This window comes from Uloborus diversus, chromosome 1, assembly GCF_026930045.1.
Source record: "Uloborus diversus isolate 005 chromosome 1, Udiv.v.3.1, whole genome shotgun sequence".
Lineage (NCBI taxonomy): Eukaryota > Metazoa > Arthropoda > Arachnida > Araneae > Uloboridae > Uloborus > Uloborus diversus.
In genome coordinates, this window is record NC_072731.1 from 28959917 (window position 1) to 28986739 (window position 26823).

Consider the following 26823-nt stretch of genomic DNA (forward strand, 5'->3'; position numbering starts at 1 on the left):
CTTTCGAATTCGTCTCAATACTTCCCAATTAAAGATATTCAGGTTAAACCTTCTTTCAGCTATGATATCCCATTTGTCGTTTTGTAGTTAAATGTCCTTTAAATGTCAATAATATGTTTTAATTTCCATATTATTTACAACCACATACTTGACAAATCCTTTTATTAATGTGAGCGCAAACTGTTGCACACAACTGTTGCATCGCTAATTGAAAACTAGAAGTATTATGACAGGTGCGTCATGGTAAATTTTAATTATACTTAACATACATAAAAACTAACAATACTAACTAAATAAAACTAAAAATATATGCATAAAATCTTTAAGCGGTTAAATTGATAGCAATACTAAATTAATAAGCACAAAAAGTACTGTTGTTACTAAAAAAAGGATTTATATACGTAAGCAAAGAAATAAATAAATAAAAGTAAAATGACCAAGATTGTTGAAACTTTGAAATTTCCATCCATTATTTCTTTCTCCGAGATACCACAATTCACACAACAAGCAATAAATTCAATTCAAAAGAGATAATTTGAAACAAATTACACAAAAGAATATTAAATACTTTCAGAAACTTTCATTATTTAAATCTGACGGATATTTCAAATCTAACGGATACTTCACCAAAAAATACATCGTTGTTTAAATGATAAAAAACGTCTTCCAATAAATTAGCTTTGAAGAATTTATTCTTATTATTTCTTTGATTTTTTTTTACTACAAACAATTTTTACATTTGAATTATGTTGAAGTTCAATTACTTTTCACTTAAAGCTATAATTTAAATACTTTTTTAACGAAAGTAAAACTTAACGGCTTTCATTGTGGACTGAAAATAGATATGTATTGTCAAAATTAATTTTAAAAAAAGACTTCAAAATAAATCACAAAATTTATTTAAATGAGAATTTTCTTTGACTTTTTGAAATTGACTTTTGCTTTAAGATGCAATTTGTGTTATTATGTTCATTGTTGTCACTTTTGTCTGTGTGTGTGATTTGTTTTTTCATCGACTTATCTTTGGAATCTATTTTTGAACTAAGAATCTATTCGTCTGCTCTTTTCAAAGGAAAAGAAAAAAGTTGGAAAATGATATAATTTTGCATTATTTGTGATGGATGAAAACAGTCACGACAGGTTTTGTTGCTCGTTTTATAGATGCAATATTTTTCATGTAATAATTAATTTACATCTGCTGTTTTACATGGAAATAAAAAAAGAAATTTCAAATATTTTCCTTTTTGCTTCGTTAAATTTACGAAACCCATGAATAGCTTTTGCTTTTCGTTCTTCCATTACGAATTTGCATGGAAAAATATTGTTTGAAACTGTCAAAATACTTTATTCAAAAAAAAAAATACATTTTACCACTTAAAACTTGAATAAATTTCAATCTCTATCAATTGATTTTCCGTGTTAAAAATGATTTTCACGATTAAAATCTCAAATCTTATTGTACATTTAAAAAAAAAATACTCTAAAAAATTAAAAGAGGCACCAATATTGGTGCAAAAGCTAAATTATTGAATTCAATAGAACCTCAAAACCTCAAAAACGTAAATAAAACAGACCAAATTTGAAAATTATGCAATGATTTTCAATCTGAATGGAGGTTGAAAATTTATTTCTTCAATAATCTGTCTGCTGTTCAAGTGGCATCTTTTGTGGGCAATCCTGCTTACAAAGCTCTTAAATGTAAGCCTTATCTGAAAGCTGGATGAAAACACGCTGCATAAAAAAAAGGTTTTGAATTTTGACCTTTTTTATGGTTCTAATGTTTTAAAAGGATTGAGGCGGCACGAAACGATAGTGAATACAAGAATATATTACATTAAATTAATTGATTTTCAAAATTCATGAATAATTAACTTACAGTTCAACAGTTTTACTTCTTGATTTCATTGGAGAAAAAATATAAAAGAAATTTTCGATAGTAGTAGTATTCGAAGTAGATTCTTCTTTGAAAAAGGGCAGACTACAAATCAAATAAATCTTAAGCACAAAGTTAAAACAAAGAGGATGTGCAATATGTGATTATATGATGGTAGATAAAAAATATCCATTAAATTTAATAATTTCAATTGCGTCCGGAAATAGTCGAAGAGAAAAGAAAACGTTCTGCAAACAGGAGAGCAAGAAAACTTATTTATATTTAAAATAAATGATGGTTTCAGAGCACAGGGGGAAGTACCATATATTTGCACAAAAATATTGGCTTTTAAAATCTAAAAGAGTGAAACACTGCGGTCATAAACCATGTGCTAGGGTCGTTTAGCGTCAAGTTTACGTTATAACTCGGTTAGCAATAACCAAGTTATACAATAACACTGTTAGTCTAATTGAAACGAACTACATCACAACGGAAAATAGGGGCGTGCACAGAAATTTTGGGGTCTGTTACAAATGACTTTTATTTTTCACTTTTCAATACAGGCTCCCCCCGTACTTTCCACTATTTGTGTGGTTTAACCAGTTGGATAGGACAATGAAGACAGCTCTAAATTTTGGGTTTGCATCAAGATATTGGCATTTTTAAAGTCAAAAGGAGTTAAAAACTGCGGTCATAAACCAAGTACTAGGGTTTTTTAGCATCAAATTTACCTTAGGACTTCGTTAGCAATAGCCAAGTTATACAATAACACTGTTCGTCTAATTGAAACGAAATGCATCCCAACGGAAAACAGGACCCTACACAGAAATCTTGAGGCTCGTCGCAAATGACTTTTACTTTTCACTTTTTAGTCCAGGGTCCCCCGTACCTTCCACTAATCGTGGTTTGACCAGTTGGAAAGGACTCTGAAGACAGCTCTAAATTTTGGATCTAGACTAGAAACCGATCAAAACCCAGTCCCGCACCCCCAGAGCTATCATTTCACTTGAAGGAGTTTGTGATAACGAGCGTATTTAACGTCCCCCAGTCACCATTAATGAAGATGATGGATCTTTGATCGGCTAGGATCAAGCCCAGGACCGTCTGGTCACAAGTCATATGACTTATTGATGAGGCCACCATTGCCAAAATGACTTTTACCAGCCCTCTCCGTATTGTTCACACCTACCTCCCTACATGTATTTCACCAGTCATTTTAAAAATCTCGAGACCCCTTCAGGCTCGGGCCCGAACCAACAGGCCCCCCGCCCACCCCCTCCTCATGCACGTCTCTGACGGAAAAGGATATTTTCTCGCTTATGTCAAAACGTGCACCGAAACTTTCAAGCATTGCCGATTGATCTTACCTTTGAAAAGCAGTTCATTGAATTTGTTAGCAGCATATCCGAAACTTGCTTCTCTGTTGTGTGTGCAACTGGTGTCTTTTCAGATGACTCGAACATTTTTTCCAGAAATTTGCTCAGTTCTTTCTGAAACACGAAATATTTTTGGATTATGTTGCAAATAAAAAATTCAGATGTTCCACTAATAGAATGGTGATTATATATTCGTTATAATGAACTAAGAATATGAACATGATACCTTAAACTGCTTCGAATTTTGCTTCATTATTTCATAAGTCTTGTTCCGTTCTAGAATTTCCATTTTTGGTAGTTTTAAGTTATAATTTTTGCTTGCAATAATATTCTATGCTAATTTTGCATTGCATGATAATTGCTAACAGTTTCTCATTGCCTGTTGTACCTAACAAAATGATTTTTGCATGTAGGTTGGGTTGTATTCAGGATGAGTTAACACTTTGGCAGAACTTTTCCCTTAGTAGATGCGATAGTATAGGCGATTTTCGATCTAGCAAAGAATTTTCTCTTAACTAGTGCTGGATAACGGATGTCCATAATGTCATACACTCTTTGCACTGAGAACTTATCCCTCATATGATTAATAACTGAGGAAAAGCAATCTTGTCACCATTGCAAAGGCGATCTAAGGTAAAGGTTATGGTCTATAATAGTCTTAATCTCTGATATCAAAACGTGTGTTCGTCTGCGCGTGTGTGTTTCCGGACTGTGAATGTCTACCAGGTCAGTAACCGTTGGATACAGGACATCCAGGGAAAGCCATTGCGCCCTGTTTCACCCCTTTAAACCTTAAGGAACCAAACATCCAGGATATCCTGACAATATCCGGTGTGAACGTTTTGAAATAATCAATAGTTACTCTTAGCAGATTGCAATGTGCTACAGTAGGTGGCGAAAGGGGGTTGGCGAGCGAAGTGAGAAGGAGCGGAGCACCGTAGTTCAATAAGGCATGTCTGAATGTGAAATTGTGCTTTAGCATTCAAGTACTGTTCAGACTACACGAGCTACTTTATTTTTATATATATATAGTTTTTTAAGCTCTTTCGATGACGCTGAAAATATGAATTGAAAGTGAACGCAAACAAATGACTATGTTCATAAGAGTTTTGCCTGCCTCCAATCTGCTCTCTGTCGAATTCTGGAAGCAATGAGCCGTTCTTTTCTTTAACTGTACTCGATCCTAGAATTACCCTCTGCAAAAGTTATCCCACTAATGCTTTGAATGCCAGTATTAATACTTTCGATCTTGGTGAAAGATGATGATTTTGGTAATAAATAACTACATGGAAATGGCAAATGGATTCATAAGGGAATAGTAAATAGATTTATCATAAATAAAGGTAAATAAAACGCCAATATGACGTATTTATGTGTATTTATAGCGTTTTCCGAGAGCTTAATACAATAACAATTTATAACTGAAAATTACTTATGTTGACGCATATATTTCAAATTTCCAATGGGAAATTTACAATTATATTTATATTTTTTGTGTAATGGTTTTTTTAGTTCTGCATAAGTTGATATTTTATTACTTTACTATTTAATTACATCGTATACTACTTGTCAAAGGATTCGTCATTCGCATTAGAAAAATTCTTCAAACTAAGTATTACAGTAGTAGATGAATAGATGTAAAAATGGGCACAGGTGTACATATGAGCACCGCTCCCTATAGTCTATGGGCCAAGCGCAAATATCGTTAAAGTTCGTTTATCAATCTTAGGGACTACGTGAACTTGTTTGAAATCTATTATAAATGATGAACGCAATAGAAAAGTACAATGTTCACACGCTGAAACAGTCTCATTAAGTTTTAATTAATAATTGAAATAGGAACTAGATTCCGTAAACTCTTAGCACTTACACAAAAAAATTTGTCTCTAGATGGCGCTATTAAACACAATATTTATAATCTAGAAATTTAATAAACAGTTTTTCACCCGAAATTTTACTGTTTTACTCAATTTCTCGTTGCAAAATATATTAAAACGTTTTAAATTACTTACTTTTGTTTACTAATTTTGTAACTAAAAGGAAATCAAAAATTGTATCAATCCGCAGCTCTGAATGATCTGAATCTCAAGATTTCATTTATTACACTAGAGCCAGCGCACATAGACATTGTTAAGTACAAAAAATTAGAAGGCACTTTACTTCACAAAAAAGATATTAATGAATCACAGAATAGCAATAATTCACCAATAAAATCCTAAGAACATAAACAACTCTAACACATGCCAATACATGTTTAAAAAATATTATAAAATTAAACATTAGCAGACGATAAATTAATAATTAAAAAGTATATTTCACTTTCATATCACGATGTTTTATCTTTTCCTTTTTTATTAATATTGCTTTTTGATTACAGACGATATTTTGAGTTCATTTTTGACCTACTTTTTCGTCAAAGTAAAATAAAACAAATAAGGGCACGAAAGGTGGTTTAATGGGCTAAGGTTAATGTATCGTAAAAATATTGCTTAGTACAAAAAAAAAAAAAGTCAAAAAATAGATAAAATAATTAAATAAATATCAAATTCGAAAGTAGGGTTTTGATACGGGGAAAATGTGTCTGTCGGCCGACCTATGTCCCCCCCCCCCTAAAAAAACTTTTGAACAAATCTTTCTATTCAAACAAACTTTATTATTATTATTATTATTATTATTATTTTAAAGATCTCCCCGATGACACCTCATTCCGGTATTTCATTTTTTGACTTAAATAATTTTTCGTTCAACTTTGAACAGTTCAAAACATTTTATATTAGCGCTTGCGGGTAAAATGTAATCCAAACATAAAATGCGAACTTAAAGGCGGATTTGTTTAAGAAAATCTTTGTTGGAAAAAGCTCTTGATGAAGAACATTTTTACGAAAGATTTTTTTTAATGAGTCATTTAAAGGGCATTTTTTCGACAGTTAAATTTTTTTTAACATTAACGACAACGCGAAAAGTTATTTTATGTCACCAAAAATTGAAAAAGAAGGAGTAGACTCTTAATACATTCTCAGTTTTTGATGACAAGAAATAGAAAAGAAAGTTATTAATACAGAAATACCATATCTCGTAGACTTAACATTGACGAAAGTCAGAGATAAATATGACTGAAACAAAATGAAATGAATTTAAAGAGCACAAATGTTTTTACCAGGGCTGCAAAGCTGAAGGGAAAAAGAACCAATTCCCGACTCTGACTCCTACCATATCCCCTCGTTTGCGTACTATCAAGTAAATATTCATTGCTGATGCTTGAATAATTTGATCCAGTGGTGAATAACCTTTTTTACCTGCGGGCCGCAACTCACATTAACAGGAATCTCGTGGGCCAGAACAAATATCAAATTTATTTATATGATTTAAGTTTTCCTAGATAGCATGGGAAAACAACGGAAACGAAAGACAATTACAAACCAAAAATGCTGTCATTATTACTACATGCTTATTTTGTTACATCTGTATTTCAGAAATCAATTTATGACTACTTGACTTCAAAATTCATAACGCCGAAAGAAGATTACTAGTAGTTTTGGAAGGTTTTAGAATGTATTTTTCGTTTTTTAACACTGAATACAACGAAGGGGCACATGGGTCAGCTTCAAGGGCCAGATTTGATCCGCAGGCTGTAGGTTGAGCACCACTTATTTAATAAATGATCCCAGTTCATCGGAACATTGGGTGGACTATAAATGAGGGCAGTATGGCAATACAATTCCCATTGCATCAGATAGCACTATTACCATTGCATCCGATAATGTTCAAAAACTAGTCTCCTGTGCATGCCCGAAAACTCGGTGTTCTTCGAAGAGATGTAGTACATGCAAGACGTAAAATTGTTCATGCACATAATTTCCCTCTGTAGCTGTATAAACTCTCCGGAGGAAAATAATTCTATACGCAAAAACAGGATAGATGAATTCAGTGATTCTGACGATGATATTTCAGAATGAAGAGTTTGCTTCTTGAAAAAAACTATTTTTGATGTACATGCATAATGTTTTTAACGTACATGTATAATATTTTAAATGTACGTGCATAATATTTTAAATGTACATGAATAATATTTTTTTATGTATTTAAATTTTGTTCGCCTCTTGCTTGTCTGTTTCACTTCTTTTCATGAATCTCTAATGGTCTGTAAAAAACTTATGAAACACTATTTTTTTGTGAACATTGAGTTTTTTTTATCTGTAGACACTAAGGATTCAGAAAAATGTCACTTTTTGTAGTCTCCGAAGTTGGCAAACGAAACCATGTTTTAAAGCATCTTTTATGCTTTCGTCCCACAGCCTACTAGAGGCTATAGGAGGTACTGAAGACTGGCAACAAGGACTGTAGATGGTGCCATTTACTGATAGAATATAGCGGAGAGCAGTTGGAAACATTCCTTCAATTAGTGTATGCAGCTTGAGTTATTGTGCAAACTGGTGTTTTTTTGGACTGCAAGCTTTTTAGAGGTGTGAGAAATCGTTTTCTTTTCATGTTTTTATGTTTAGTTAAAGACAATTTCACACTGACCTCCGGAAAGTGGAGACCTGCAGCTATCTTTTTGAAACACTCCTTTAGTCAGGCACGCTTTTACGTTACCTATAAGAGTGACCATCTTTCTTGGGTGTAGTCGGTGTAAATATGGGCCCCATTTAAAGGGTCTAAATTTAAGCGCCCTTAAATAAACCTTTTTTTTTTAAACAAACATTATTTCTCAACCGATGCAACTTGTATATTTCCGGAATGGAAGTTCCTTGAAACCACTCGAGAAGAGGTGTGGGTGAAATGTGTGTCCCACATCCGGCACAATGTACCGGGTGTGCCAAATGTGAGCACACTTAGATTGTGCGGGGCTGAAAGCGCCAGTTATGTTTGCAATTTCTGTAAAAAAATTGTGTTCCATGTAATTAATAATTTCTTTTCTATTTCGTATAGTTTTTATCCTGTTTGTTAGCTATTTTTGGTGATTTTTTGAAGGGTGCCCATATTTACACCCCATTTTTTCTGGTGCCGTTTTTAAAACTTTTTGTAAATCGCCGTTTTTGAAATGAAAACATCGATATTAAACATTGTTACGCCTTCTCGCATGTATGACACTTGTTAATAAAAGACAAAAATCTATGATTTTTCTAATTAAAAGTAACTTTAAATCAAAAACGAAAGAGAGTGCCCATATATACACCTTTTCCTCTACTGAAACATTATTGAATGAATATAAAAACAATTGAAAAATGTTTATTTTAAGAAATACGAAGTAGAAGTTTTCAATTCAAGTGCAACTCCTACATATATACTATTCATATTTCCTTGAAAAAGAAAAAAAAATCGTGTTGCGTTATGTGTACTGACGTAAAATGTTTTAAGAAGGCACTTCATAGAACTCTAAAAGTTGACATGCAAAAGTGCCCTGAAAAATTCAAATATTCGAGAACGTTCTACACTTTACAGTGACGTTTCGCAAACACAATGACAAGCTTTAGAATAACATTTCTTTTTCATCCTGCAGATGATAAAAAAAATTCACTTTCTCCAAAAATAATATTTGATTTAGAAGAACTAACGCATTTCTAAGCTAACACTCCCCTAAATTTTATTCTGAAATGTATTTTGGTAGTTGGACAGCTGCTGAAGTCAGAAAATTTGTTTCATATTTATGTTAAAAGTTCTGGGTAAACGCTTTGAATAATGCTGATTAACGCAGGTAACCCCAATATTTGATTGGTTGATCTGTGTTGCTTTTTTTGTTACATTGTATAGCATTAGTGTAACATAGGGAGTTGGAAGAGTCAAAAACATCATTTTTTAGGATAATAAGAAGGCAGTAAATGCAATACGAAAATCAAGACTTCCAGTGGTCTCCTTTATCAGGAAGTTTGGAGCGAATTTATTTTTTTATTTTAAATAAACGATGCTAAGATACTTCTCTTGTTTTCAACCGAGTTAGAGGTGGATTTTACAGTTGTAGAATGCCGCCAACCGCCAACGAGGAAATTATTATAGAAATATTACAACGATCAATCGCACTTTGTAGATTACTGCATACACTTTTTTCGGGGTTACAAGGAACCACTTTTCCGATGCAAAAGAGTGGATGGAAAGACACCCTTATAGATGGAACGTCTCCCGGGTTTCTTTTGAACCCGAAATAACACACACCCATTCGTTTATACATAGATATAGTTTGGTCAAACGACTGGTTTAATTTTATTATTGCGAATTAATGCAACGTAAAATCTCTTTAATTTTTATGTAATTATTCTGTAATATTTTTGTAAATCTTCTCCATTTTTGCAAGTTGCAACGTCACTGTCGTTAAAAATGGAAAAAAAAAAAAAACTGCGGTGTCATTGCCGGTAAAATAAAAATGAACACTTTCAAAAACTGAATTTTATATAAGTTCTATACTCTAAATTTTTTTCTTTAATGAGGGGAGAATATTTTGTAATCAGCTTTAAATGTGCAAAAAGGTATGTTGACATAATTCTCAATCTTAGCTAGTTACAAAATATATGATTTTATGCTAGAAAAACGATGTTGTTCATAAAAATAAGTATTGCAACTTTATTACGATTAAGTGTAGAGAATTTTTTTCTTAATGATAATATATAAACAGATTTTGAAATTTAATCAAGAGAAGTCTAGATATTGGAGTTTTTTTAGGACTCTTTTTAATAAGAAGAATTTAGGTCTGAAAATATATAAATGCTTTTATAAAACTAAATAAGAAAATTTTAAAATATATCTTTTTTCTCCATGAAAGGTAATTTTACCTTAAAAATGTAAAGTTGAATAAAATATTTCTCAATTTGAGTTAAAACAAAAGTAAAAAACATCAAATTTCCATTTGTTACTTTCTTGAAAATGGGGAAAAAATGATATTAAAAAATGAAAATTAAGCGAAGAAAAAGAAATCAATTCAATACTATCTTTCTTTGTTTTTTAAATACACTAATACATCAAAGATTGAGGAAACCCTTTAAACCAATAAAATTTTGGAGGATTTATCTCGAAATTTAATCATGCAAAGAAGTTATGGAGTTCAACTCTATATCTAATTATTCATCGTAAAATTCCCTTTTTTCCTTAATCACGATAGTTCGACAAATGTTTGTTTCTACGAAATCAAATTTTACGAATATATTGATACAGAAATAATATTGATAAAATATGAAAGTTTGACGCGTCTTTATATATCTGTTTTTAGAGCCGTAAATCGTAATTTTTTTTTTCGAAAAGAGACTTGATTGAGAGGTTTTTTTTAGCTAGTTATCGTTTTTGTAACTTACCTAAGAGAAGTACGTCTTGTCTAAAAAGTTGTCTAGGTTTCGTTTGACTTTAATTACTAAAACATATTAATTCAAAACCTAGAAAATCAGCGGGGTCTTTTGAACTTTTTTTTTCTATTTGCAATTTTGGGAATGGAAACGTACTCGCACATTTAACATACACTATATGACCAAAAGTATTGGGACACTTTCAAAAATTCACATTTTAAAGGATTTCTCAAGTAATAAGAAATTGATTGCTTTGTAACTTTTGTCACATAGAAGGTATGTTCCAGTGTCACTTTCCGACAAAAGTTATATCACCCTTGCGTTTCGGGGATCAGTAACAAACTGAGGAAAACGAAATTGTTTTTTGATCATTATTCACCGTAAATAGCTGAGAATAATCTGTAAATTTCAGAAATTACTTAGCTTATTATGTACAATTTTGTTACATACTTTCGAGAAAGTGTAACTGATATTCAAGAAGATATAAGCATTTCTTTCAAAACTACGAATTGTATTTGAAGGTTTTTGACTTACCAAACTTTTTGAAAACTTGACAGAATACAAAAGAAGTATAGTACTAAAATTTGAAATTTAAATGCCGAAAATTTGATAAAATATGGACATTTAATGCAATTAATTTTTCACTGCGCATGTGCGAAAGATAGCAATTAATAACTTTCATAATCTAAATCTCAACTAGATTCCTCAACTCACAATAAAATTAAAGTTCAATATCTTAAAAATTCAGAAAATTATCAGCAACCTAATGAGCCGAATTTGAATAAATTTTGGATAAGCGACAAAATGTGAGGAATCGTTCGCAAATAACCTGGATTTTTCATTTATCTCCCTGAGCGATTGCAAGCAACTCGAGAACGACTCCTAACGAGTCGTCGCCTATCCAAGAGCTATTCAAATTTGGTTCCTTAGATAGCTGATAACTTTCGGAATTTTTAAGATATTGAACTGGAATTTCATTATTAGTTGGAGAATCTGGTTGAGGCTTAGATTATGAAAGTCATAAATTGCTATCTTTCGTGTAAGCGCAGTGAAAAACTAATTGCTTTAAACGTTCATATTTCATCAAATTTTCAACATTTTTACTTCAAATTTCAGTATTATACTTCTTTCGTACGCTGTCAATTATGTACCAATGTGTCAATATTTGGTAAGTTTCAATGGTAAACTTTGTGTGTTATAGGCCAAAAACCTTCAAATAAAATTCGTAGTTTTGAAAGAAATGCTTATATCTTCATGAACATCAGTGATACTTTCTTGAAAGTATGTTAAATAGTTGTAAATAGGACTGTAATTAATGTCTGAAATTTGCAGCTTATTCCCATTTACGATGAGGAGTGATCAAAAAAAAAAAAAAAAACTTTTCGTTTTCTTCAATTTGTTGCTGATCCCATAAATGCGTGGGTACATTAATTTGTATTGGAAAATGACAGCGGGAACATACCTTTATGTGAAAAAAGCTACAGAACAATTGGTCACTTATTTCTCGAGAAATGTATAAAAATATGATTTTTTGAAAGTGTCCCAATACGTTTGGTCATATAGTGTATTAGTACCAATTAAAAGAACGAAATTTTCTTCATTATATGGAATTTGTTTGAAATTTCAAAGTTATACAGAACTCGGATCATAACCATATTTAGCAGATTTCAGTTACAATCAAAACTTCCATTCACCCGATTCGAAACGATATCATTGTTGACCGACAAGGAAAGAAAGCTCAGGGATTCAAAGTTTTTTAACGTTTCCAGTTCTGTTTGGTTACAAATAAAGTACATGTAAATTTTTTTAATACATAAGAAAGGCTTTAAAAGGGTTTTCATTTTCCACTAGATTCTACTTTCGACCCTAGCAAATTATGTTAATTTTGATTATATTTCCATTTCCATGTTTTTCATGCCATCTGTAAAAAGTGTAAACTGTTCTGAACCAAGAAACCTGTCTTAATATCTGCCAGAGTAACGTAAGTTTCATAATCGCTACTTCACAAGAGGGCAGGAAAACGTATGTCTGGTGCATACATAGGGTGAAACTTGCACTTTTTTAACATTGGTAAATGACTGCAAAGGATATTTTTTTAGAATTACGTTCATATGGTTAAATGCGGAATAGGGTTCTAGATACAACGCACTAATAAACAGAAAATCGCAGTTTGTTTTACGTACGTGAGTCTGATTCTGAGGTACAGATATTAGGTTGGCACTCATGGTCGGGGCTATTTTAAGTTTTAATTTAATGCTATTCTTCGCTTAACGGTTAAATTTCAAAATATTTTGATAGCATTTTTAAGATAGCTCTTTTCAGATAAATGCTTATACCAGTTGATCAATAAGTTAAACGTGTTAAAAGTTTCGTAATGAGCTAAATCTAAAAAAGATTATTCTGAAGACAAGATCACTGACCAGAGTGAAAGATAATAGTGAGAGTGTAGACTTCAAAAAAATCTCTCTCACTGAGTCAATTAAATAAAATACTCAATCGGCCACAGATAACCATTACTTCATTTTTTTTTTTTACCTTTCAAAATAAGTCACTTTTTTTTAGTCGCACTTAGTTTGATGTAAAAACGATCCCAAGTTCTCACTTACTATAAGAAACTATGGAAGTTCCAAGTTTCATTCCAAGTCTCCCTATGGAACCCATAGGGAGACTTGACCCATTAGGATTTTTTCCATGAAAAGGATATTGAGGGAAAAATTTAGTCATATTATTAGTTGACCAGGTACACAACAGTGTTTTGCAGGTATAAACTATTTCAGAATTATTAGTGATTTTCAAGAAATTCAGTGTTAAATGATACTGCAACTAAAAAGTAAATTTTGAAGATTTTGGAATTTTTCCTCCAGTTTTGAGGGAAATGAATTTTGAAAGTATATATGTTTTATTCACTTTACTAGCTATCTTTGATAAACGGTAGTTTTATCTAACTTTAATTAAGTTGCTAAAAATTTAAGGTAAACAAGAGAAGGCTACTTAGGGAGCTTTGACCCCAAGCTAACTAGGGCGAGTTGATCCAAAGACTAATTTGAAGTTTTTTCAATGAATTTTTATTTTTGAATCGATAACATATTGTGATTTAGGATCAATGGCTTAATTTTATTAATCTAACTTGCTAAGAAATTAAGGTAAACAAGAGAAGGCTACTTAGGGAGCTTTGACCCAAGCTGACTAGGTTGACTTGACCCAAAGACTAATTTGATGTTTTTTCAATGAATGTTTAGTTTTGAATCGATAACATATTGTGATTTAGGATCAATGGCTTAATTTTATTAATCTAACTTGCTAAAAATTTAAGGTAAACAAGAGAAGGCTACTTAGGGAGCTTTGACCCCAAGCTAACTAGGGCGACTTGATCCAAAGACTAATTTGATGTTTTTTCAATGAATTTTTATTTTTGAATCGATAACATATTGTGATTTAGGATCAATAACTTAATTTTATTAATCTAACTTGCTAAGAAATTAAGGTAAACAAGAGAAGGCTACTTAGGGAGCTTTGACCCAAGCTGACTAGGTTGACGTGACCAAAAGAATAATTTGATGTTTTTTCAATGATATTTTGCTTATGAATAGCTAAAATATTGTGATTTAGACCTCAATGATTTTCTTTTATTAAGCAATAACTTTAATATTCTGAATATGAAGGGGGATTTTTTTTTTTACTTAAAGAATAACTAAAATATTTTGGTTAAATAAATTGCTTTTATTTGACAAATAACTGAAATACTAATAATCCTTTAGTCCAATGATTTATTTCTTAATAAAATAACTGAAATATTGTTTAGTTCTTAGCTGATGAAGTTTTGAATTAGACTTCTGCTTTTCTGCTGATGTGCAATGAGATTAATGAAAAAAAAAAATGTGTAACACTTCACCTAAAGAGTTAACATTTGTTCATTCACTTCGGTGTAAAAACAGAGTGTGGAACTCACTCCTATGAGCCCAATATCCGAACTTTTTTTCCCGAAAAAGTCAGACAAATGGCAGGCTATTATGTTTCCTGCTTTGATTAGCTTATTTAGTTGGGCAGATGGATAGCTGATCTTTCTGATCATGGATAGCCGGTCTTTCTAGAATGGCAAGAATGAGATAACGTTTTCTATTGTTAGAATATCATCCTGCATGTCGAGTAAACGTTTTGCATTGAGACGGGGCATGCATGTATTATGAAAAAAAACATACACGATTCGATAAAATAGAATAACAACATTATTGTCATAATAAATTTAACATAAAACATTGACGCATTATGCTTCTGCAAACTGGAGAGTAGTTTTTCTCTTTTCGACACCCAATGATGGAGTGTATACTATGAAACTATGGCATAATTTTGGAACACTTTTATAAAGTAGTCTTCTCCAGTGGCGCACACAAGGAGAGGGTCCAAGGAGTATGGATCCCTCCCGTTGCCCTTGCGTTTTTTTTTTTTTTTTTTTTTTTGATTACCTAAATTTTAGGAATTTATTACGTAACATAATTCCAAGCGAAGGTAACAATAATTTCATTTTTAATGCATGAAAAAATAAAATTTATTTTCTCTCTATCGTCCCCTGCAAAATCGAGCTGTATGTGAACATAAATTGTTCTATAATAATGATTTTGCTTCGGTGTTTTTGTTTTTAATTATGAGAAAAGTAAATACGACATTCATTCTTGTGCCTTCTGGTATTTTAGTTACGTATTTGTTATTATTAAACTAAGTATTTATTAATAAGCCAAGTATTTATTCAATTTTATTTCAAATGTTTTTTGTTCCCGACAGTCGATGAAATCAAAAGATATATGTTTAGATGCGTGCTGGAGTATGATATGAGAATGGTAGACCTTCGATCCTGGACTCGTCCATTGAAAAAATTCTGTGTGCACCAATGGTCCTCTCTAAAATCCAAAACTGACCTTTGAGATTTTTTTTCCTAAAACAAGTAGCTTACCTTACTGCCTTTGTTTAATGGTCTAGTCTCCGATAGAGCACTCACTGCTTGACCGTAGACTTCGGAATCCGCAAGAACCTCAAATGGAAGGAACTCCATTGCTTTAAACATCTCTAAATTTTTCTAGAAAAAAAATCATAATGTCGCTTTGGATGCATTTCATTGGGTATTAAAAAGCAGTGGCGTACTCAGCATGGGTGACACCCGGTTAAGTAATTTGTGGTGTCGCCCCCCCCCCCCACCCCGGTACAGACGCAAAAGAAAAATAAAGTATGAAAACATAGAATTCATATAATTCAGAAACAACTACATTTGTGTTATATCGAAATTTTAAGTCGGCTAATGTACAAAAAACAGACAAAAAGGGGGGGGGGGGCGGGGGTTTACCCCCAAAAAATTTTCAAATTTGTAGTCTTTAAAATGCATTTCAGCTTCAAAGTTTTTCCAAAACTTGCAATTCCACTTAGGGTGTCACCCCCGGATGGTTGACACCCGGGGTGAACCGCCCCCCCCCCCGTAGTGACGCCACTGTAACAATAATCAAGAATTTGTCAGCTTTTTCCCCCTTTTTAGCACGAACAAATACATAAATGTAACATAATTTATGTAACATGGCTCCCGACTATGCAAACTTAAAGCAAAAGCAGCACTAAAAAACAGCAAATATTGTTGTTACCTTCGTCACACAATTCGTTACTATTTGGTTAAACATCATATATAATTCATTACAGTTATTAAATAGTATTTCAAAATTAAATAAAAATATTATTTTGAGCTCTGATATTTCGACAGCTTTGTGGCTGACAAAATGGAATAACAACAATATTGTCATAATAAATGGAAAAGAAAACATAAAATTTAAAAAAGTATTTTAAACCATAGAAATATTTTTTGGAAAAAAATATAAAGCGTGTCGTATCAAAATATTCTCGGTCCATTTTTCAAATGATTAAAAAATTCATCAAAAATATTAAATCTTATATCCAAATAAAACCTTTTTTTTCGGTAAGGAAGAAGAAGTTATTGAACAACAGACTGGCCCACATAAATTGAGCAGAATTATGACAAAAATAGTGGAGGTTTTTAACCATAGAACCCATACTCAGAGTTTTGTAAACTAAAAACATTTTTCTGATATTATCAACGCCGAAGTCCATAAAATAGTACATGACACAAAAAATATACACGTCAGATCCTCGTTACTAACACGAAAACTGAAAATCCACTAAATATACATTCCTTCAAACTGATGCGAAAAATGACTTTTATGTTCATAATAACTTTAAGTTTGAGCAGTACGACGTAACGACTAAACGTTTGTTATCATTTTTAGCGATTTTGACCCTGTTCAATATGTTTTATACAATATCGAATAAGCTGTCATTTAAAAGCAATAGTACCCTAAAAACTGTCGTTTTGTTTCCAAAATCTATTTCTATATCAACAAGACGTTAAGAACTTGTCTCTTTTGTATCAGTTGTTGAAACAAAGTTTTTTATAGGGAAGATAAAAATTTTGAGGCACAAATGGGGGGAGTAGGGAACAATAAATATGTTGCTAAAAGAAAAAGAAACACTCGATAACCATGATAAATATTTTCCCCCTTTTGTTTGTAACATCCACTGTACAGTCTATTAAGTTTTATACAGTGTCCGATTGTTGCATGTATTAGTGTTGACAATTTACTTTTTGCGTTATCGGCAGTTTGTGCGTATTCGATCTATGCACATAGGCGAATCATACTGAAAACAATATTTTCATATTTGATAATGATGTTAAAAAAATAGCTAGCAATACTTTCTGAAGTAAAAACTGTTTCAGTTTCCTTTGAAAATTTAGCATATTTTTCAATTTATTTATTTTTTATTTACTCATGTATTCATTTCCTTTTATTTATTTTTTAAAGCAATCAAGGATTCCTATTGATTTGTTTTGCTTGGCATGGCGTCAGATTTATTCGCTTTGTGATTGTTGGACAGTGAGTCACGCAATTCATTCATAATTGTCTCGAGTGATGTTCCTCACCTAAGGTCCTTTGGTTCTGTAATTGTGAATGATTATTCTCAGCATTTCTTTTCCAAATACATTAAAATAAACGTATTTCGAATGGTTTTTTTTTATGTTTCCTTTTTTCTGCTTTACTATTAATAGATCTTTTTTATAATTACAGTATAAGACAATATATTATTTATTTATTTATTGATTAATTTATGGTATTTAAATTGCTTACATTTTTTACTGCATTAACAACTTAATTCCTGATGATTGCTTTCTGTATTATAGTAAAACCTTAAAAATATTGTCATTTATTTGTCAGTTTTCGCAAGGCATTTAGTATGAATGAAAGATTTAAATAGGTAGATATGTTGAAATTTATTCAAAGTTACAAACTTTAGTTACAATTCTACCAAACGAATAAAATAGAGTTCGGGGGGAAGGGAAAAAAGAACATTAAAAAAAAGAATAAAACAATTTATCTAAAGTTGGATACAGTTCTTGATTGCTAAATCTGTAATTCATCCCAAACAAATTTATGTTTATCCTATTTTTAATATTATTTCAGAAATACAAGAAAATTCTACATTTGTTATGACCTACTGACCATTGCGAAATAATTCTGTAAATGTGTTTTTATTACATCAATTGTATGATAGTAAGAGAAACTATCTACAGTATTTCATTTGGTACTTGATTTGGAAATAACAATTAATGGTGTAAAGTAAGAAAAACGTTAAAAAAAAAAAGCATAAATTTGCCACTTACAGCAGACACGTGTTTCGGCGTTACAGGGAACGCCTTTTTCAATGCACAAAGTAATGATCTTATGGATAAAAAGACATCCGACAAAAGCCAAGAGCAGATAAGCATGCAGCTTAAAAGATAAAAATAGCGGATTAGCCAAACACCAATAGAAAATTATAAACCGATCAGGAACCAATCAGAATTCAAGCAAAGGCCAAGAGCTTTCTCTTAGGTCCAGAACCCAGAAAGAAAGAATTCAATTGGACAAAGATTAAGCCGAAGCTTAAAGAAAATGTCGGTAACCGTGAACCGCAAGAAAGGAAAAGCTGAATGGAAGAAAAAAACACTACGAAATAAAATAAACAGTAACAAAAATATTCGAAAAAAAGAAAAATAAAGATAAATAGAAGAAAATGGGGGGGGGGTGTCAACAAGACAAAAAAGGTAAAAATAAACAAAAGAAGATAGATAAAAATGAATGGGAAAAAAGGGGGATGGGGAAAAGATAGTATTATTAAAGATATGGGAGCCAAATGTTGGAAAAATATGGAACTGCTTTAAGATCATTAACTAAGTTAGAACTGTTTTCCTCAAAATATGAAAAGATTCCCAAAAGTCAAGATATAATGAATTGGGGCATTTTTGGATAATATGATAAGAGTTAAAATCAAAAGAGTGATTCGAATCCCAACAATGTTGAGCAATACTAGACTTATTTAATTATTGTTTTTTCACATAATGTTGATGCTCTTTCAAGCGAATTTTTAAAGCACGCCGAGTCTGTCCAATATAGGCAAATTTACAACTACAATTAATTCTATAAATTCCACAACAATTAAGAGGGTGAATAGGATCTTTAAGAGAAAGATAATTTATTAATAGGAGAGAACACAACCTGGAATTGGAAACGTTTTAGAATCTTAGCAACCTGATAGCTTACAGATGGAAAGAATGGCAAAACAACCAAATTCTTTCTGATGTAGGCTCAGTTAAGAACATTAGTTTGGGATTTATTTGAAAGTTTTTTTATAAATGAAATCAATCAAAGTTGGTGGATAGTCTTTATCAGTTGCCACAGCTTTAGGATAATTAAGTTCCACTTTAAGAAGTTCCGCTGAAGAACAAATATTAATTGCGCGATAAACAAAAGAATTGAAAGCAGAATATTTTTGATTTGGAGGATGAGACGATAGTCTATGCGGAGGTAAAGAAACAGCAAAAGGTTTGCGATAAACAGTAGTTTCAAAACCAATTTCAGTACGAGAAACAAATACATCAAGAAATGAAATGCAATTATTCCGTTCTTTCTCACAAGACAACTGAATATGAGGATCAGTGGAGTTTAAAATAGATAAAACCTCATCACTTTCAAACTGATTCTGGTTCATTAGAACAAAACAATCATCAACATACCGAACATAAAATTGAATTTGCAGTTTTTGGAACAGCTTAACCGCAAAATAATGCATGTAAATATCACTAAGAATGGGGCTAAGTGAGTTTCCCATAGCCAGACCATATAACATAATATAAAATTTCCCATTAGAAACAAAAGAACATTGCTTAAGACAAGTACGTGTAAGGAAAATTAAATATTCTATTTCCGTATTGGTGAAATGAAATTCAGAAAGTCAACTACGAAGGTATAACAATGAACCATCGACGGGAACGTTCGTAAATAAAGAGTTAACATCCAAAGAAGCCATAAAAGAATTATTTGGACCAAAACTATAAATTTTTTTAACAAACTCAACCGAATTTTTAATAGTAAATAAATTGTGACTCCTAAGAGGAGAAAACACAGAGACTAAATATTTTGCAAGTTTGTACGAAGTCGTAACAATATTGGAACTTATCGGCCTGAAAGGAATGCCAGCTTTATGCACCTTAGGTAAAGCATAAAATCTAGCACAATTAGCAATAGATGGAACAACAGAGCGTTTAACATTTGAAGGAATAGATTTAACAGATTTGACAGCAGATGAAATAGTTTTTAACTCATTAACTCTAGGATCTGTAGAAATGTCGATGTATGGTCCAGAAGAAATCAAATCATTAGTTTTATCAACATAAGATGATTTGTAAAGAACAACAATTTGGCTACCCTTGTCAGCTTTGGTAACAACCAGATCAGAATTCGAAACTAAGTCTTTAACAGAACGGCTAACAGTATTAGCAAATACAGGGTTAGAAATTTTCGAGTTAAAGTCAATATTAGAAGCTATAAGGTGCCGAATCGAATCTTTTTGAGAGGAAGTTAAGGCACTAAATTTAAAAGCTTTCTCAACAGGAGCAAAAAGCTTTGAAAAAGAAGGTTTAACACTCACAGGAAAATTATCATTACATTTTAGAGCCTCAATTTGAGAATTGCTTAATGGAACTGTAGAAAGATTGACAACAACATTCTTATTAACAACGGGTAAAATATGAAGAGGAACCACATGAGAAGTTTAGAAAGCATAGCTAATTTCTTTTTCAAAACAATTTAATGTTTATCAGAGGAACGAAGGGTTCTAGACCAAGAATTTCTGTCAATAATTTTAAAGTCTTTGATGTTAACTCTTTATTTACGAACGTTCCCGTCGATGGTTCATTGTTATGCCTTCGTAGTTGACTTTCTGAATTTCATTTCACCAATACGGAAATAGAATATTTAATTTTCCTTACCCGTACTTGTCTTAAGCAATGTTCTTTTGTTTTCAATGGGAAATTTTATATTATGTTAGCTGGTCTGGCTATGGGAAACCCACTTAGCCCCATTCTTAGTGATATTTACATGCATTATTTTGAGGTTAAGCTGTCCCAAAAACTGTAGTTTCAATTTTGTGTTCGGTATGTTGATGATTGTTTTGTTCTAATGAACCAGAATCAGTTTGAGAGTTGTGAGGTTTTATCTATTTTAAACTCCACTGATCCTCATATTCAGTTGTCTTATGAGAAAGAACGGAATAATGGCATTTCATTTCTTGATGTACTTGCCTCTCGTACTGAAATTGGTATTGAAACTACTGTTTATAGCAAACCTTTTGCTGTTTCTTTACCTCCTCATAGACTATCGTCTCATCCTCCAAATCAAAAATATTCTGCTTTCAATTCTTTTGTTTATCGTGCAATTAATATTTGTTCTTCATCGGAACATCTTAAAGTGGAACTTAATTATCTTAAAGCTGTGGCAACTGATAAAGACTATCCACCAACTTTGATTGATTTCATTTATAAAAAAACTTTCAAATAAATCCCAAACTAATGTTCTTAACTGAGCCTACATCAGAAAGAATTTGGTTGTTTTGCCATTCTTTCCATCTGTAAGCTATCAGGTTGCTAAGATTCTAAAACGTTTCCAATTCCAAGTGGTGTTCTCTCCTATTAATAAATTATCTTTCTCTTAAAGATCCTATTCACCCTCTTAATTGTTGTGGAATTTATAGAATTAATTGTAGTTGTAAATTTGCCTATATTGGACAGACTCGGCGTGCTTTAAAAATTCGCTTGAAAGAGCATCAAAATTATGTGAAAAAACAACAATTAAATAAGTCTAGTATTGCTCAACATTGTTGGGATTCGAATCACTCTTTTGATTTTAACTCTTATCAGATTATCCAAAAATGCCCCAATTCATCAGATCTTGACTTTTGGGAATCTTCTCATATTTTGAGGAACAGTTCTAACTTAGTTAATGATCTTAAAGCAGTCCCATATTTTTCCAACATTTGGCTCCCATATCTTTAATAATACTGTCTTTTCCCCCATCCCCCTTTTTTCCCCATTCATTTTTATCTATCTTCCTTTGTTTATTTTTACCTTTTTGTCTTGTTGACATCCCCCCCCCCCATTTTCTTCTATTTATCTTTATTTTTCTTTTTTTTCGAATATTTTTGTTTCTGTTTATTTTATTTCGTAGTGTTTTTTTCTTCCATTCAGCTTTTCCTTTCTTGCGGTTCACGGTTACCGACATTTTTTTTAAGCTTCGGCTTAATCTTTGTCCAATTGAATTCTTTCTTTCTGGGTTCCGTACCTAAGAGAAAGCTATTGGCCTTTGCTTCCATTCCTATTGGTTCCTGATCGGTTTATAGTTTTCTCATTGTTGTTTGGCTAATCCGCTATTTTTATCTTTTAAGCTGCATGCTTATCTGCTCTTGGCTTTTGTCGGATGTCTTTTTATCCATAAGCTCATTACTTTGTGCATTGAAAAAGGCGTTCCCTGTAACGCCGAAACACGTGTCTGCTGTAAGTGGAAAATTTGTGCTTCTTTTAACGTTGTTTTTCCTACTTCACTGTTCAGCACAAAGGTATTTATTTATCTTAGTTAAGGGTGTGTCCACAAATGATGTTACGTTTTGAGGGGGAAGGGGAGGGGTTGTGAAATTGTGACAGATTGGAACAAGGGAAAGTTTTGGCTCAAAATTAGTTTGTAGCGTAGGGGTGTGCTCCTCGAAGCATTTTTTTCAAAAATTCAATTTTCTTCTATTTCACTTCTAATTTTAATTTTTAAAAAGAAGTAAGGGAATGTCTGGCAAAGTGAAATGGCTTAGATGACTGAGCTTTTTCATAATGAACAAACAGGTTTTTTTTTTTAAACTACAGTACAAAAAGAAAAAACATTGCATTTTATGACAAAAATGTCATTGAAACATTTTTTAATTTTTGGTAGTAGTTTTGAGCTTTCAAAAAAAAAAGAAAAAAACGTGAAAATGTTCATTCTTATTTTCTTAATGGGACAAAGTGAAAAATGAAATTTTTCCAGCGAAATATTTTCTATTTGATGATAAAAAGTATTTTTGAGCAAATGAATCTGCAAGTAAAATTTTGAATGAATAAATGAAAAGAAAATGGAAAGATAAACGAATAATTAAGCGAATTACTAAATGAAGGAATGTAAACGAATGAATTAATAAATGAATACGTAAGTGTTTTAGTAAATGATTGAGTGAGTAAACAAAATAAGCTCTTTCACTTAGCCCAGCATGTACTTGACTACTTGAGCAAAATATTCAAAATACAAATAAGCTTAATACTAACTAAATAAATGTTGCACCGAATATTAGAAGGTCTCAGTTAATACTTAAAATGTTAATAACCAGAACTTTATAATTTTATAATATCAAAAATATTTTTACTTGCAACAAAATATTACAATAAGAGTATTAATTTTTAAAAATTGCTTGTATTATCATATGTTTCAATCTTTGGCGGTATTTTTTTTCCTGACTGGAATATACTACACATGCAATTACATTCTTAAAATATTACCATATAGGTGGCGCTAAACGCAGAGTAAATATTTCATTTTTTCACTTTGCCAGCTTATTTATTCACTTTGCCCCACCATCCCCTACTTTAATGTATAGTGATCTAAGGCATTCTGTGTTATTAAAAATGGTTAAATTAAAATATTTTTACCCTTCAATAAAAGCCTGTTTTTATTTCCTCAATTTTAATGGTTTCATTATGTGCAGTAAATCATTAAAATAAAGTATCCTTTAAAAGCGCATTCGCGATGTTCATTCTAAAATGCTAAATTTCAGAAATTCTTTTCATTTTGCTTTGTGAACTTGGAAAGAATTAAAACTTTACATGACCTCTGCTGGTTTATGTAAAGAGCAAAATTTCGTTTTTTTTTTCTTTTTCCCCCTTTTTTTTCGTCTTATATTTATATTTTTGATGAAATATAGTTTGACTACCTACAATTGAAAATTATTTATTTGTGCGGGTTATTACTACTGATTCTGAGTAATAACCTTAATATTTCTTTTCAAATATTAAAAACATTTTAAAGTTAAGCTAAGTCAAGGAACAAATGCTTACTTGGTCTTTAGTTTAAAGTTTTTGGTGTAATCGAGGCTAATTAACTGTAGTCACAGGTGAAAATTTTTCGAAACTGCTGAAATTAGGTAATGAATATGAAAAAAAAATATTCTTTTTAATACGGCTGCGGCAGAGGCACTACGTTTTGCAGACCTATAGCGATCCCCCGACTCTCTTTCACGTGACACCACTATCAGTGGGATGCTATTGCACGAGAGTTTTGACGCCCAGTTTCCCCACTAGATAGAGACAGCTGGGCTTTATTTGATGCGAAACAGAACAAGGAATTTAGTTTTCCAAAAAATACTCCATGCCAAACGAGTACTCGAGGGATCTTTTACACGCCGCATAATCATACGAGACGTACGCTGTCGATTTTCTACATCTTGAAAATCTACCAACTGGAGCCAGGACCGAACCCGCGCCTTTGGGTGTAAGACACCAGCGTCTAACCACTACACCACTCTGTCGGCGAAAAAACAATATTACTGTGTGGATAACAGAAGTTATTTGTAAATACACAAGCGAAACAATTGACTATGTAATTTTCTAATCAGGGCAAGGCGTTGGTAGTACCGCTAGTATTTTATAAAGCATATAGCACTCTTATGCAGTACCATAAAGGTTTAGGAGGACATGCAGGATTTCTCTTAAATATATGCATAAATAAGTGTGTAGTAGTGTTTAAATCAGTCTTGGAAATACCTAAGATTTCCAGATCATTTTTTATATATTAACTAATGTTTTGACTATCACATATTAGGGTCTGGTGGGGTAAAGTGATCATAAAATCGTAGGTTTGCAACTTTGGTGGCTAATAAATACAACAAATTATTTAAACACTTCAACTTTTTTTATTGTTATTTTACATTGCATTATTAAAGAACACAGTACATTGAAGTTTAGAAAAAAAATATTGATTTAATTAGTTTCATAACACTTTCTTTTACCTTTGTATTTATGACCTTTTTTTACCCCATGGGATGGGGGAAAGTGGTCATAGCATGGGGTAAAGTGGTCATAGTTAAAAATAAATGCAAAACCATATTAAATAACCCTAATATTTGTATATTTCAGTTATTTTTATGATTACAAGTATATGCACTAATATATGTGTGTATACACGAGTATATACGTGTCGTGTAAAAATGAGTAAACACGTTCATATATGAGTAGATACATGTATACATCAGATACATGCATGCACGTACCTACTCAAGTATATACGTGTATACACGAGTATATAAGCATGTATACGTGATTACTAAAGGACTGTTGACGTATCTACACGAGTATATATGTGTCATGTTTATATACGTATCACGTGTAGATACGCGTATAAACGAACGTCATATGCATGTATGCACTTGTATCTCGAGTATACACGTGCATACCTGAATATATACGTGTATAGTAGACGTATATACGCATATATGTACAGGTGTACATGTGGGTACATACACAAGTGTACATAAATGTATATACAGGTATAAACGAGTTAATTCGTGGATGTATCCAGTGCGTGTTTGTACGTATCTACTCACGTACATACATGTATATTTGGAAGCACGAGTATATACGTATGTATACGTGTAAACACAATTATATACCTGAAAAGACGTATATACGTTCATTTACGTGTATACATCAGTGCATATATGTATACACGAGTATATACGCTTATATACATGTATGCCTACAGAGTGAATCCAAGATCTGGAGCAAAAATCTAAGGGGTGTGAGAGGGGAAGATAAAATGCAAAGAATAATAAGGAGCTTATGGTCGCTGACGCGCTACATGCACCCAAAGCCAGAAACTGATGGATGCAAAACAGGTCACAAATTTTTTACACAAAGATGATTCTACTCCAAATTTTAGTTTTTAAGAAATATTTAGAGCACTTGTTAAAAGTTACGGCCCGTAGTAGTTCTAATACATGCATCGCAACAAAGGCGCAGAGACGGATGAAAGTTTTTCAAAAGTCTCGTTATTAAAACATAGAGGCTTTGTGATTACGACGCCTGTATTACAGCTGCAGGCCGCAAATTTCTTCAATCGCTTTAAAACTTTCTTACGACCTAAAATATTGTGTAAAATTGTCTTAGTGTAACAAATTTGTGACCTGTTTTGTATCCATCAGTCTTTGGCTTTGCGTGCATGTAGTGCGTCAGCATTGTGTTTGTGACCATATGTTCCTTATTATTCTTGCTTCTTCTTCCCCTCTAACACCTTTTAAAAATTTTCCCAAGAAATTAAATTCACCCTGTATACTTGTATGTAAGTGTCTACTCGAGTACGTACGTGTATATACGTGTCTACCTGAGCATATAAGTGTTCGTATACATACGAGTAAAAGCAAGTATATACGTGTATAGTCAAATGTATATCTGCATAGATAAAAAATTCCCATATCGCAGATACCCGTGTACGTATTTATCAATGCATTTATGTGAATACGTTTATATACGCGCCTACACGAGTATATGCGTATGCATACGTATATACTCGTATATTTAACCCTACTTACTGTAAAAACAATACATATTAAGTGAAATTAATATTTAATTTATGTCTGCCTTACACTTAACTATTAAGTGACATTAGAAGAGCAATATTCGTTAAGCCTAATATTATGACCACTTTACCCCATCTCACTGAAATTGTTCTAAAAAACTATCTAAAATATATTCAGCTAACTGCTAATGAGTAAGTGATCTTAAGACATGTAGGAAGCTTCCTGTGCCATCAATCTGTTCATAATTCTAACAAACAAAATTTCCCAAAGAAGTTAAAAGAGGTGTTTAGATTTT

At 31.9% G+C, this 26823-nt stretch overlaps 1 protein-coding gene across 1 annotated transcript in view; it reads right to left on the reverse strand.

Annotated features, from left to right (window-relative positions):
• The window catches only part of LOC129234330 (location of vulva defective 1-like), a 196802-nt gene that overhangs the window by 74140 nt on the left and 95839 nt on the right, over positions 1 to 26823 (reverse strand). The window contains exons 17-18 of the mRNA XM_054868323.1: positions 15466 to 15588; positions 3241 to 3363 (exon numbers count right to left, since the gene is read on the reverse strand). Coding sequence (XP_054724298.1) covers positions 3241 to 3363; positions 15466 to 15588 — 246 coding nt within the window. The remainder of the gene's footprint in view (positions 1 to 3240; positions 3364 to 15465; positions 15589 to 26823) is intronic.